Source organism: Anser anser (assembly GCF_964211835.1).
Source record: "Anser anser genome assembly, chromosome: 6".
NCBI lineage: Eukaryota > Metazoa > Chordata > Aves > Anseriformes > Anatidae > Anser > Anser anser.
In genome coordinates this window covers 8,641,378-8,657,145 of record NC_139726.1, presented here as the reverse complement: position 1 = coordinate 8,657,145, position 15,768 = coordinate 8,641,378, and the positions used below count along the sequence as shown (strand labels likewise).

Sequence of the window (15,768 nt, the reverse complement as noted above, 5' to 3'; positions counted from 1 at the left end):
TTTAAACCTCCATAATAAATAAATATTCCATTGTGATAGTATACTGAAGTTCAGTACTAGATACTGAATGAACAGGTATTTGCTGAGTATCTACTGTTATATCAATGTACCCAGTTCAAGTTATTGAATAAAATTGTGTGAGAAGTTTTGCTCTGAAGCTTTCTATTTTTATTAAACAAAAACCTGAATCAGAGGATAAGAGAAACACTAAGATCATGTCCACAAATGCACTTACTAAGAACTAAAATGTCTTTCCTGAAACACTTTACCAGTGCTGGGAACTGAGAAATTTCATGTTTTTCAACAAAGAATCTGCCTTTAACATGATGCTCAGAAACTCCCACAAAATTGCCAGGTGAAGTTAGGCTATTCATAAAACAGTTTTCTTGCTATTATTCCTGGAAGGTCTTACCCGGATAAATCTATATTTCAAATGTAATTTTAATTCCTCAGAGCTTAGCATTACTTAATCAAAAACAAACAAACAAAAAACCTCCAAGTAATCACATAAAGGAATGCAATTTATTTAACACACAGGTTTATTTTCATAATGAGAAACAGAATAAATGATAGTTAATTCAGTCTTTTTGAATCTATGTTACAGTTCTCAAGATAGACACATACTGTACAAAAAAAAACATTTTGTTAAAATTAGTTTAAAAAAAAGTCTCTCTGAAGATGGTAATGGGATACAAAGCATTTATTCTGAAAGGCATATTGTCTATCTTCTACTTCCATACACTATGTACAAAAGGGAGTGGAAGAGGAAACATCACCTATAGTAGGAAAAAAAAAGTGTGCTTTCACTTTTATCTCTTTTTCAATACTCTTGACCCTCTGACTTTAGCTAGGCAGTAAAAAATATAATTTAACATTATAACATATACCAGAATAATACAGTAGAACTATTGTTATTATTTCCATTATAATAACATGCATAGGCTTATCAAGGTCTTCAAAAATACAGTTTTCTGGCCAAATTGTTTTCAACTAACACAATTTACCTTAATAGGAGCACAAGAAATAGCTGAAAGAGAGGACAGAGTATTAAAAGAGAGGAACATTTATGTAACACTTTATACGATCATTCTAAATGGCTAAAAAAAGAAAGGACTAACTGGCTAGAACAGTAAGTCCTTGCCTCTAGGAGGACAAGATACAGTGCTGGGTATGAAAATAGAAAAAGATAAAAATTTATAACTTAGATAAATTTCATTACACGTGCAGTTACCTGGAAAGCAAAGAACCAGCTTGCACCTTTGGAACAACTCATAACAGCAGCCAATTTCCATATCTCTGTACATCTGGAATCCATCAGAAATCAATGGAAATGCTGCAGGTTATAATATTAACTCTGAAATTGATTTCTATGTATAGAATACAACATCAGTTTGGGTAATTTATAATGTAGTTCAGAGCTATAATTGATAATATGGCTTAGAGCCTCCTTCTTTAAATCGCCCATGGAGATGACCAGAAAACAAAACATTGGAGAGTGCCTGCATTTTATTCCATATTAGAGTATGCCACAAATCTTGTATTTCTTATTTTAAGAAAAGATTCCTCAGAATTTCAAACAGAATATATTGAAATACTTGTTTTAGAATGCTGAATTGTTCTCTCTGATAATGCCAAAATTCATGTCAAAAGTATTTTGACATTAATAAAATAGTGTGCACAAGTAATATGAAATACATTAAAATAAGAGACATCAAAATGATTATGCAAAAGAAAAGATTTTAACATTTTTTTAAAATCGCATCATCCAAAATATAAGAAAGCTGAAGTGAACTATTTAACCTTTTTTCACAAAGCTTCCACAGACATATTCCTTCATACAAAACTTGAAGACTTAGAAAAATTCAGTTTTCTGACAAAATATCTTCAGCCAACTGTAATTGTCACTCTGAATCTAACTCATGCCAGTACTATCTGCAAAGTTATCATCATCCGACAGCTAGGTAGTGACCTTTAGAGATGAGCCATCTCAGTCGGGTTCTCAGTAACAAACATCGAAATACCTGAATCATCGTCACTGAATAAACTGACCCATTTCTGCAGACAAGACTCATAAGAAAACTCCAGGACTAAGAAGAAAAAGAAAAGCAGCTGCCTTCTTATGCCTGAGATGGCTGTTCTAGGATGGGGTCAATTACTATTACTTTTGAAGCTATTATTACTAATTCTCATGTAGTGCCTGTCCTGCAGTAAAATAGATTAACTTAGCTGCTTGGTGTTTAGAGTCCTTGTTGTAAGTATTAGTGAAGTAAACTCCTGGGTTTTCATGGCCACAGTTTTAAAGTTTCAAGTGCATACAATTTTTACGTTCAATTTGTAATTCACAGATCCGAAGATAACTTGTAGCTTTAGCTGAACTTAAAAATCAATATTCCAAATGCAGAAGAAACTTTGTTAACCATATGATTAAGTAGGCTGTATGTACAGAAAGCACACTACATTTCTGTTTGAAGCACTGGCCATGTAAGATGGTCTTCATGCATCAAGTAAGCTCTCAACTGCAGATTAAAAAAACAAAAACAAAACAAAACAACAACAAAAAAACTCTCAAAACTCAAGAGTGGCTTTTTCCCTGAGGGTTTTACATGAGAAAAAATATCGTGGAAAACATCAGCTAAAATTGGATTAAAGTTGAAGCACTTTCAACATGGGAGGCCAATATTTAAATTCAGTCAAAAGCATGAATATATCTCCCAGTCCCATGTTTTGGTAATTTTATTTTAAGAAAGATCCCAGAATTCAATTATCTCACAAGAGGGCTATGGGTTTGTATAGTTCTATTAATGGATCATAATCAATCTACATTTAATGATTTGGCAAAGAGACACATGGTTGCTACACTGATTACTAGTTGGCAAATACCTCACACAAGTTGCCTAGAAACTTTGTCAGACTGGATAGATGAGCAAATATCATTTGCCTCTGTTTTGTCTTAACTATCAGTCTCATACAGACTGAATGTTGGCCACATTCGATTTCTGCAAGAGTAAATTAAAAATGTAATTAAGTCAGAACATCAAAAATAAAATCATTTAAAGTTTATAGCACTTTTTTTCTCACTGCATTTCTCACTGCCCCAGATAAATACACAGCTGCAATTGTAAAGTTCAACTTTTGGCCAGACAGAATGGCAGGCAGGTCACCTCACCAGATGTTCCTCGGGCACTGTGTCAGTGGGGTGAGAGCAATTGTAGAGCTTGAGTCCAGCTCTGGGGAGAGCCACAAGTGACATTTAGCACCAACTTCATGTCTCCTGCTCGTCACATGGGCCAGCACTTGCCTCTCAAAAACCAAGAACACCGTGATTAGGTGGAAACTCTCACTGTCCATGTGTCCTCCTAGAAACTGCCTGTAGTTACAGAACAGAGATAGGTCTGTAATGGGAAACACATGCACCCTATGGCACCAGTGAAGCGCTAACACAGGCCTTTGTGCTCTCCGTTGGACTGCCCCCTCCCTTCTTGTTCTTTTTCCAGCTTCCGCTTTAACTATACCTTGTTTTTTCCCATTTTTCTCAAAACCATGCAATGCTTGCACTGTCTCCTGCTCCTGACATTTGTGCCATACACATGCCCTCATTATTCAACTCCAAAGTACTAACATTTGCCAGGAGAACTCAAGCAATACCAGAAGTGAATAGACTTATGGAAGAATCTTAAATGTATAACCTAAATTTATGTGGATATATCAAATTTCCCAAACAAGCTAAAGCCAAAAGTCCTTCCTTTTGCAACACACCAACAGAGATAATGAGCTAAAATCATTCAAGTACCAACCACATATTCATATGAATAACCTTGGCCTGGTACCCATTTCCATGCATCTGAAGCACTTTAAGAAGTAATGGCTTTAAACTAAAAAAGGGCAGATTCAGATTAGAGATTAGGAAGAAGTTCTTTACTCAGAGGGTGGTGAGGCCCTGGCACAGGCTGCCCAGAGAAGCTGTGGCTGTGCCATCCCTGGAGGTGTTCAAGGCCAGGCTGGATGGGGCTTTGGGCATCCTGGGCTGGTGGGAGGTGTCCCTGCCCATGGCAAGGGGATGGAACTGGATGGGCTTTAAGGCCCCTGCCAACCCAAACCATTCTGTGATTCATGAATCTACGATAGCAAGAAAAAAGGTCTAAAGGCATAATAAATTGATTATATATATCTGTGTAGATATATCTATGCCTAAGAAATTCATTTTTATGGATCTGTTACATAAGCATTTAAACAACACAGAATGGTGTACACAGCACTATTGTTGCTGTCTCAATCCAAGAAAAACAGAACAGACAACATAAGGATTAGATACATAAAGTTTTGTTCTTTAAAGATTACTTTAAACACTGTAAAGCTTACTAATCTGCCACAAAACACTGACACTGTGCAGTACTCATTAAAGGACTGTCTGTTTAGACAAGTAAGAAAACTGAAGAAAATGAAAAGGATTTGCTTTAGGCAAATGGGAACAAGGCAGAATCAGCCAACAGAGCTGTCTCGTGGAGCTACGGCTGCAGGTATATCTCCCTCCCGTGCAGTTCTCCTTTGCAGAGAATCCAATTGCTGATAAAAAGATTAGAGTAGATTTAAGTGAGCCTGTAAGAAGGACCATAAAACCAGCTGCACATGTAAACAGCAGCTTCCAAAGGGAAAAGTTAGCAGTTCACTCCAATCCCAACCCAAGGCGAAATGACTACAACTCCAGTAAGCAAACAGGTACCCTTCTGCTCAGGAACAGTAATGATAACCGGGGAAAACAGAACAAGGAGACACTCCATATGTATATAAGCCTGCTGATGCATGAGCACATACTTCTCTGGAGTCCTTCTGTATAATAGAAAGAAGTGGGAGGGAATGCTGGAGGGAACTCACTGACCTGTTGTACAGCATCTGTTCTCATTCCAGTACTTGCAATTCACCATTTAGGTTTTCCCGTACAGTAAAAATATTTGTCCTAGAGGTCAGCATCCTACGAGTAACGGTGCAACACATCAGGTTTCTACTCTTTTACATTAAAAGCTGCTTTCTTAGTCAAAAATGTATTAGCATGAAAAGGTCTCCCACTTTTCATGGACATTGCTATGGTAACTGAATAGTAACCTTGATATGTGCACTATACTCAGGAGACTTTTCCTTCAACAAACAGGGAGAACTAAGATTTATTAAGTGTCTGGTCCACTTTCCTAGGGGTTCACATACAGAATTACCGCACTTACCCCGTGAACATGAGGTTGATATCTATAAAGATTACTTGGAAAATGTAAACCATTCTGCTAACATCTTCTGAAATATAGTATGCTGTGTATGACAGATACATTCTGCCTGTGTAAACATTTTGTAAGTACATTGACCTCTTTGTTAAATTTTTAATGCTTTGGTTTGTGGAATAAGACAAAAATCAATAGGGACATAAATTTGAAGAAAGACTGTAATGAGTATTTTAGGCTAAATGTGGCAAAAGGTAGTTTGACGTTCCACCAGCTGGAATACTTAATTTCATTTTCCCTCATGTACACAATCTGTGGATTTTGTCCCATCCCCATAGATTTCATTAAGCATGGAATCTGTCCATGTCTTTCTTAATACAACTCTAAGTAAGGTGTTACAAAAAATAAAAGAATCTTCAGGAGAATAAATTTGTGGTAATCTGCAGAGGAAATATGTCTAGTGAAAAAAATAATAATAATAGAATCAGAAAACAAATGCCCAGAAAAAAAACTTTTGCAGTCAATAATGGTAATGGTCAAGTGAAGAGAGGTACAAGACAGCGTAGAGGTCATATCTAGTACAATGCTGTATCAGTGTACAAAGAATGTCTGTGAGGGAAGGGAGATTTCTGAAGAGGTGTGCTAAGAAGTCATTTACAAAATGCAATGGTGACACAAGTTAATGGCCCTGAATACATAGCACTATTTAATGCTTGTTAACGATCATTAACACTGACACCAGTATCGACGCAGCAGTGGGGCTTAACACAGTTGATCAGAGCAGAAATTACCCAAGATCCACTTTTAAGCAACCAAATCATGTGGTACCTTAGAGACATCAATAATATCAATAAAAAACAGAAAGAAACATAGCATTTGCAGCAGATCCTAATAGTGTGGTCGTGAAGGAAAGTCCAGTTAAAACAGCCACTAAATATCACTATTTAAAAGCTAGACTGCATACAGTCTAGAGTAAAAAATAACTGAGGGAAAAACTCTACTTCACAGGTTGTAACACAATAAAGAAGGGCAGAGAATCAGTGGATAAAAGGAACAGTTCTCTGTCCTCCCCACAGGGAAGATCTCTTTTGCCAACTTCTGGCCACAGAACCACATCAAAACAGATTCATGCACAAGGTTGAATCTCTGAATCTGAAGCACAAAAGCACCTCTGCATCATGTAAGAAAATCAGTATTTGCTTTATAACAACCACTATTGATGAAGACCACCACCTGTTGTCTGATAAGTTAGTATACAAGATGAAATCTCCACGTCCATGCAGAAAAAATGTATAGAATCCATTTTTAAGGGTTTTTGTTACATTCATGCACACCTGCAAATCAAATTATCTCATGCTTTCTTATTTGCACTTCTATTATAGCGCATGAAATCATTTATTTCTATTTGTTGTTTCTATTTCCTGTTCACATTAACATTTTAAGGAGCTTTATACGCCACGTATATATTCTGCTTTCATGCGTTCTTCACCTATAAAATTTAAAGATACATTCATTTTGTAACAAGAGACATGCAGAGAAAACAAAACCAAAGAACTACTACAGCAAAACTTCAATTAAAAATAAACAGATAAATAAAATTTCTTCCTAAACCAAGATCAGCCATTATTTGCGGAGCCACAATTCCTGCATCAAGGGACACAATGGGAAACGTCGTGCCTGGTACCAGGGATAGTTGCCACTACAACCTTAGCCTGAATGACCAATTACCCACCTACAACTGACCTGAAGGGAAACTTTCAGCCTGAGTGCAAAAACAGCCCCAAGCCCCTGCATTCAATTCCCTAATGAGAGAAATTAATCATGCTGCTATCTCAACCAATTTTACAACAACATTAACTCTTTCATTTAACAAGTTGTTAAAAATAAATAAATCAGCGGAATACTACTGATCAAAACGTTTATTCCCCTATTTGGCAGTTTCTGAGAGAAAGTTTAGTCAATCCAGAGACAGTCCACATATCTTTCCCCATTTTTTTGGCACTGTTTCAAAACTCGGTCTTAAGATTTGGCAAACACTGGGTTTGTAATTCTCACCACTGCTGCAGTTCTATGACAGAAGAGTTTTAACTAAAGCTTCCAAAGATTGGAGCTCTGTCTGGGATTTTTTATTTGCTCTTCAACGTGCTGCTTTTCCCCACACGGGGAATCAAAGTCCGACCCTGCGCTGCCTTACAGAAATAAACCCTTCACAGTGAACCACAGGCAACAAAACAACTCTCTGGCCTGGCTTCCAGCTCCTGGCTCTGTACAGATAGATTCAGATAAATAATGAAAGCTATATCCAGAATTGGCAAGAGTACCACTGTATGTACCTCTCTCACTTCTTCCCAAGTCCCTGCCAGAGCATTAACGCATCATATCACTGCCTAAATAGCTGAATGCCAAGCACGGATCCTGCTACACTGAAAATGCACAATGGCTGCATTCCAGCCTGGCTGCTTCTGACTCTCATTTAGGAGGAAAATAAAATACAATCAAAAATAAGACTTCATTCTTAATAACATCCATTATAAATTACAAGAGTAACACCAACACTATAGCTACGTGTATCTGCCTGTTTGTCAGCTCCAACTCAGCTGCAACTTTCTGGAGCAGAATCTGTGTTCTTTTGCTGCTCAGCGATGGACTGATTTCTTACACTTGACCCATATCCATTGGCAAACAACACTCCACGCTCAGCTCTGATAAATAAAGTTCACATTTGTCTCGTGCACAGGAAGAAGCTTCCTTTAAAAAGCGCCAAATGGTTTAAACCACAATTTCCTGCACAAAGCTGGGACAGATTATACCGTGGAATCTCAGTGTGCTTTGCTTCCCAAACTACTTTTGTTTTTATTATCTGCAATTCTTACAGCAATTTCAACCATCTTCATGCCAAGTTTCCCATATTCACTTTTTATTTAATTTTTCAGGACAAAACAAAGCCAACAGAGACTTGAGCAAAGCACCAGCTCCAGCAAAGGGTACACATTTCAGTCCCTAGGTGATAAAGGCAGAACACTGCTAGAAAAATGTGCTAGGGACAATCACAAATATACGCATTGGAAGTCACCGTCTCATTCACTCATTAAGGAATAAAGCAATAAAGCATCAATAATACTTCTTCGGCCAAGTAACACCTTTCCATGCTAACTTTAATACACAATCTAAAAAATATTGCACTGAAGTGATCATTCAATTGTAAAGCAAGAGTATACTAATATTAGTAATAATATTTAAAAATGAGAGACTCCACTGGTAAACACAGTAAATGTTTGCAAAATAAAATGTGAAGTGGGGAGAGGGATTTCGTCCAGAAACCAGTCCATTGGTTTCACCGCTGATTCCAAGGATAGGCATCACCCATTCCTTTCTCCTCCATGCTGATAAAATTGGTATGTGAAACTAAATAATAATGCCATCATCAAAGCTAGTAAATATTACTCAGAAAATGAAAGCCATGTCTCTACTGAAGCTAATACAGGAAATTCTGAAACAGTGTAAAAAGAAATATAAAACAAGTAAATGCAAGGGCTTGAGTTAAAAAACAAACAAACAAAAAAAAACATATCTATTGTCTTGATACAGTTCTAAAGGCAGAGTGAAAATACTTCTGACTTGGGATAAAATAGTTTATCATCATCTCCAAATAAACACATTGAAATTGTAAAAGGAAAAAAAAAAAAAAAGTGTTGGAGAGTCTTTGCCTTTACAACATATGTGCATGGAAAATGGTTTGTTTTGGGAATGAAATCCACACAGGAAAATGACTCCCCTCCCCAAAACGCCACTGAAATCCATCCCAGCTATTCCCTCTTCACTGGCACCTGCCACCTCCCCAGTCCTCTCCTCACTTCCCCAAAACCTACCCTCCTTATACAGCAGGACTGTATTTGCCTGCAGAGATGTGATGCTGAGCAGCCATCCAAGTCCCCCTGTGCCTTCCCTGTGACACAGTACTGCAAGGGTTACTCAGTAAGGGAACAGACAGCTCCTCCAGCAGCAAGCAAGGTAGAAGGAGAAAAATATTTCTTTTATCATCTCACAGTTTCAGCAAAGTACCTTACAGAAGTTTTACCTTAAGCAGATGCCCACAGCCCTCCCTGCTCTGGAAAGCGCATCTGTACCTACATCTCAGGTGTTTTGCTGAGCTGTAGTACAACACGGGATCCCAGGGCACAGCCTGCTGCAGGCTGTCACTCAGACTTCAGGCTCTTCTCCAACACTCTTAATTTAGATACATGAAAAATATCATGACTGGGCTGACTACATACCCATCTGAAGGAATACACACAAGTATCCAGCACACTCTTTTATGTATAGCAAAGGTTGGCAAAGATTATCTAAATAGCAAAAATGAAATCAAAACCCATGAAAACAGAAGGAATAAAAGCAAAGATTCAGAACTTTATTGTCATTAACAGCCAGGGTAAAAATCAGTTAAAAGCAGTTAAAATTCAAGACAGAAGCAATATGATAGATACACAAATCTCTTAAGCTTTTTTGGCAACAGAAAGTCCAGAGAAAGTTTATCTGCAGTACCTTCTTAAATTTAATTACTCTGCATATTTTAAACTACACTTCCAGCTCTACTCTGCAGTGGTACTGTTTCATCTCAAGTAATGTGTACAGTTTTGGGCACCACGATACATGAAGGACATAAAACTATTAGACAATGTCCAAAGGAGGGCAGCAAAGATTGTGAAGGGTCTGGAAGGCAAGATGTGTGAGGAGCAGCTGAGGTCCCTTGGTTTGCTCAGCCCAGAGCAGAGCAGGCCGAGGGGAGGCCTCATGGCGGCCTGCAGCTCCCTCACGAGGGGAGCGGAGGGGCAGGCGCTGAGCTCTGCTCTCTGGGGACAGCGACAGGACCCGAGGGAACGGCATGGAGCTGGGACAGGGGAGGGTCAGGCTGGGTGTCAGGAAATAGTTCTTCGCCAAGCGGGTGGTCAGGCACTGAGACAGGCTCCCCAGGGCCGTGGTCACAGCACTGAGCCTTCCAGAGTTCAAGAAGTATTTGGACACCTCTCTCAGACATGGGGTCTGGTCTTGGGTGCTCCTGTGTGGAGCCAGGAATTGGACTCGAGGATCCTTGTAGGCCCCCTTCCTACTCAAGATATTCTGTGATTCTAAGTAAAGCAAGCTGTTCTGCCATCTAATGCAGAACAGTAGAACAGGCCTTATCAGTAGCAATGCGCTGTAGTAAAGTACTTATAAAAGCACTGTAATAAAGTACTTACTTTTATTATTCACTGGTAGCATTTTAAATTCTCACTTTCTATTAGAAAATCTGAAGATCAATAATGCTAAGGAAAGATGCACTCTCATTTCACTTCTTCAAAACTATGCCAAGCAACTGCAGTGCTTTCTGAAATCTAATGCTCTTTCAGATAACGCTGATTGAACTGATGGCTATGTACGCTCTTCTTAATGTCCTTTTAAATACAGTTGAATTGATCAACTTATAATTGAAAAAAAAGCTTACTAAATTGCTGAGTGATTATTTTTAAGAAAAATACTAGCCCTTATCCATAAAGCAAGAAAGCAACAAAAGTATGTAGACAATGCACACATATGTGATGCAAATTTTCAAGCCTTTAAAAATTGCCTTTGAAGTTAAAAAGAAAAAAAGGGAAGTGAGAGAGGAAACTGAAGGATATCCGCATAGATGTATCTTAAAATGATGACCAATAGAAACATACTTTCTTACTTTTTAAACTCCAGTTCAGAATTATTATTTTTTTAAAATTTCTTTGGCAACAGCTGATTATCTCAGATAAAGAATAGCACTTCCTATCAGCTTTAAACATTTGCAGAATTATTAACTGGTGGCAAGCACATAAAAATGTGGACTCAGTTTCAAGTAGAAAAGAAAATGGACTGTAAAAACATATATAGGAGCTTTTCTTATTTAAGACTAGGTTATAGTAGAAGTAACTACATGGCAATAATCTTTATAGTGGAGGAATTTACAAACATGGAAGAAACAATATCGTGTTGGAAAGATAATGCTAGAGAAATTAATATCTTCATATGGAAAGTTTTACGGAATGGCAACAGGTGAACATTAGACCTTACCTAAAATCTATCTAGAACTCACAATCCTTAATTTAAGATTGGAAATTTTTCTACAAAATATTCTCTACATTCTGAAGAAACTGCTTACTGCAGGAATCGTTTTTTCAGTTTCTATTCCCATCCTTTCCCAGGAGGTCAAGATGATAGCATTTTTAGATGGATACAAATTATTCTACTCTAAGATGTGCATAAAGTAAGTAGGTACTTATTTTCCACAAAAATTTTCCTGTACAGAGTCCAGATGCACTTATTCTGCCAATATCCAAGCAATGTGCCAAATGCTCCCCTCCAGCTCCATAAGGAATGATGAGTATTAAGATATGTATATGGAGAATGAAATATATAATGCCACCACTGCAATGTTACCATAGTAGAAAAATGAAATACAATCTTATAGTAAGTCGAAAGAAAGAAAGAAAGAAAGAAAGAAAGAAAGAAAGAAAGAAAGAAAGAAAGAGAAAAAGAGAAAAAGAAAGAGGAAGTAAAGATGTTACTTTACAAGACTCCTCTTTTTTATTTTTTTCATTTTATCTATAATGCTGATTGCATCAACTACACTGGGAAATTTCAAATAAAATAAAATAAAATAAAAATCTATATGTAATTTTTCTGCATTCATAAGAAATCCTAAAAAATTAGTAATACTCTGAGAATTATCCCCTATTTCCTTCACACGCGCACACACACACACCATGTATTCTAATGATTAAAAGTCTATTCTCTCCCTTTTGTCATATCACTAGACTTAGTTGCTTCTTTGTCAAACAAACACAGGAAAACACTTAAGTGCTAGCTTACAAATTCTCATATTGTCTGAGGAAAACGTCCCTGCAGAAAGCCTGGGTATTAGTACAATTGTATTGCTAATACAACATAAGGACTTTCTTTATTAAATAGTATTTCTCATACTGTTTTCATTAGATTAGTTTTCATTAGATATTAGTTTATAACTGTACAATCTCATCACTTTTACACTAGATTGCTTATATCCTCTGTTATTTTGAATGACACCTTTAAAATTATTTTCCATTGTATGAGTTTCTTAAGATGGATTTTGAGTGCCACAAAAGAAACCTGTATCCAAGCAAGTGGTTATCATCAAATTCAACACTTCAGCATAGACAGAGATTTAAAATTAGAAAACCATTTCAAAAATTAATGAAACAGACATTACAAGGAAAACTTGGGCTCCGGCCAATTTCAAGAGAGTTTGAGATTTTAACTGATTCTTTCTCAAAGGGTAGTGACATCATTCAATTCTTAAAATGACTACCTAGATTCAAATTACATGGGAGAGAATACACTTACCATTAATCCATTTGGCTTCTGGATTATGAACTATGAAATCTTTTCTGAAGAGATCTTCCAAAGACAATCTGGTTTCAGATGAATTTGCAAGTTCATCTAAAATAAGAATAACAGGATCATTTTAGATGGTTATTAAAGCAATATAATTAGTGTATTTTGCACAACACTGGAATTAGAGGGCTAGAATACATAGTTCAGAGGTCCTGTTGAAATCAGTAACACTACATTGCTCTAACGTTTTTTCACTAGAAGTAGTAGTTTCATTTTTCTTCAGTAAAGTTTCAGGAAACAAAGCACTAGTTGGTACCTTACAGACAGGACAGCTGAAACATGAAGTGTGTGGCTATTTACTATTCTCGCAATATACTGGTATGGCTCCTTCCTCCCACCCCTCTACTCCACAAGAAAACTGATTTCAAACCAATACAAGAATTTCATCACAGCCACAGGATGAAGGCCATATTGATCACCTTTTACAAATAGAAACTAAGTAAAATACTCCTGTAAGTAATCAGTTTGGAGCCAATCTCATGTATTTTAGGATCCAAATGTTGAGGAAAAAAAATAATCAAATGCACATTTTATGGCCTGTACTTGTTCTCAAGTGATAAGCACTGAAGTCTTGTTTTTTTAACCTTGGCTAGCAGCTTTGTGTTTTTCCCAAAACATGATAGGGCCCTGAAAGTACTTTGGAAAGTTGGCCAACATTTATTTTAAGGTGCCAGCTTTTAAAATAATTTCAATACTTTAGAAATGAAAAAGGAAACTGCTAAATTCTGCTTTTCTTGTGCTTTAGGTTAAATAAACGATAAGTAGTAGATATTGAAAGGTAAACTGTCACACAAATGTGTGATATCAGAGGTAGTATTCAAGCAAAAATCCTATTTTGCTGTCAAAACACAAAGCTTCCAATGAATATTCATATATAGCAGCTATGCACTTCACCTAACGGCTTTAGGCTGTTTAGAAGAACAGCAGTTGCCAAAAGCTGTGTTGTACGTCCCCTGTGCACTAGCAGAAATATGCACCTATTCACTTCCTACACAATCAGCCAGACAGCTGCTTACTTGAGTCTTTTAATCATTTTATCATTATCGGGGAGGACTGTCATAGATTACAGCAGTGTCCCTCTGTTCTATGAGCTTTTCTTTCCAACATATGGGCGCTCCAAACTACCTTCTTTGTGAGAGGAGCTTTTATTTTTCATAGTCAGATTTTGTCTTTCTGGATTGCTGATATTAGGTATCACAACTGAGGGCAGACCCATAAGAAAGAGTATCTAGAATCACAGCAATGAAGGAACAATGTTGTCATCTTTATGTTGACCCAATGTGCTACAGCACAATTTTAACAAAGCAAATGTGCTTTGTAAAGGCAGTGGTATCCTGTATTGCCTTTCAGATGAAAATATGACCCCTTCACAGTGAATGAAGTCCAGCACTGTTCAGTTATCAGTGTTTATTCAGCCAAATTTCTCAATTAGAGGCCTGGCTGAAAGCTTACAGAAATGAACAACGTGTTTTGTTGTTGTTTTTTTTTCTTTTCTTTTTTTTTTTTGGCCTTTTAAATGTCAGCACTGCCTGCTGCAGCCACTTCATTTAGTATTCATAAGGTGCATCTTTGCTGCATTGGAGACAAACTTTTTAATGCACGCCACACATTTAGGATAGATGCAAGGCCACCATGGCTGCTCACTCCATGGCATTGCTGCATTTTGCACGCGCCTCCCTCCCAGCTCTCAGTAAGCACTTACCGTAATCAGCTCCCCTTGTACATGATATAAGGCTAAGCATGCAGAGTTGTTCAAATCCTCTCTCACAAGACAAACATTCTAATCCTTAAATAAGCTTTTTGGCCTCTTCCCACCTTCCAGGGATCAAAATAGTCTGTTTGGGTTGTTTTTTAGTCTTCAAGTCCAGCACGGGACAGGATATTCCACTTGTAGTCTTACCAGAGCTTTACAGCAGAGTAATATCATCTCTCATGGTTTATACCTAATCCCTCTGTTTACGCATTATGGGACTTTGTTAGCTCTTCCTCCTGCCAAACAAGAGTTTTTATCTTCAAAGTAAGCATATGATGTTACATATGCTCTGCTCAGCTCCACAAATACATTTCCTGTCTTCAAAACACTACCTTAAGACTTAACAGCATCAAATACTGGGTTCTTCATAAGCCCGTTTTCCCCATTCTCCATAACCTTGCATACTACCTACCCCACAAGCTGTTTTCCATCACCTATTCTGGTATAACAGACCCTCGTCCTGATGCTGTTTGTGATCCCAAAAGGATTCCCCTTCTAACCTTTCACGAGTCTCTGTTTCTATTTATTGTGACCCCTCATATACTGCCAGTTTGCCAACTATCAATCAGGATCACACAAACTGTTACACTGCCGAAAATTATCTTGCCCAAGACAGTTTAGTTATCACAGATTGTTTTTTAACTGCTTTAATAAAACTCAATAGAACAATGCATCAAGCGTGTATGGAAGGCTATCAGAGAAGAAAGGCATACCAGTTCTGCTCTTCTGTCTTGTAATTCACAAGCCTGACAAGTAATTTTGAAATAAATTGGATTTTAGAGTAACTTGTAAAATTGATGTTAGCATTTCTAAGCTGAAACAATCAGCATCTTCAAACAACTTCAATATATGTTTGAAAAGTTGTGAAGTTTTTTTGGTTGGTTGGTTGGTTTTTGCTTTTGTTGCTGTTGTTGTTTTGCAATGCAAAGTCATGACCAAAATAGAGCCTTGTTTGTAATCTTGGACACTATCTTTCCACTCTGACAATACTGCATATTGTGTAATTTTTGAGTAAAATATAGATTTGACAACAACAACAAAAAAATTTAAATAGTACTTTATGTTCCCCAAATGCTTAGTTTATGTACAGCAAGATGAATTTCACATCATGTGAGCTCTCAAACACTCTACTGGGTAAATCTTTCTTGAGCACAGGCACAAATTGGTATGCATTTTGCAAAGCACTCTTTATTTCTAGTCTGCCTTTTTCCACTTCATGTTCATTACCACATTACCTAATACCCTACTAGCTCTCTTTCTCTTCCATTTTACATTTTATTGAATTATTCCTTGAAGGAATCATATTTCACTGTCCTCACACTATTTCCCATGGATTTCTATATTTTGCTCTGAAATTACATAAATTATGTATAG

General features: G+C 37.1%; 1 protein-coding gene across 11 annotated transcripts in view; it reads right to left on the bottom strand.

Annotated features, from left to right (window-relative positions):
- Positions 1–15,768, bottom strand: part of DPP10 (dipeptidyl peptidase like 10) — a 486,012-nt gene that overhangs the window by 192,606 nt on the left and 277,638 nt on the right. For 10 of the 11 annotated variants that reach the window (XM_083841938.1, XM_083841936.1, XM_083841939.1 and 7 more), the window contains one exon: positions 12,591–12,686. In XM_083841938.1, coding sequence (XP_083698064.1) covers positions 12,591–12,686 — 96 coding nt within the window. Of the gene's footprint in view, positions 1–12,590; positions 12,687–14,343; positions 14,513–15,768 lie in introns of those variants that run through there. The other variant, XM_083841941.1, reaches the window with a different exon arrangement.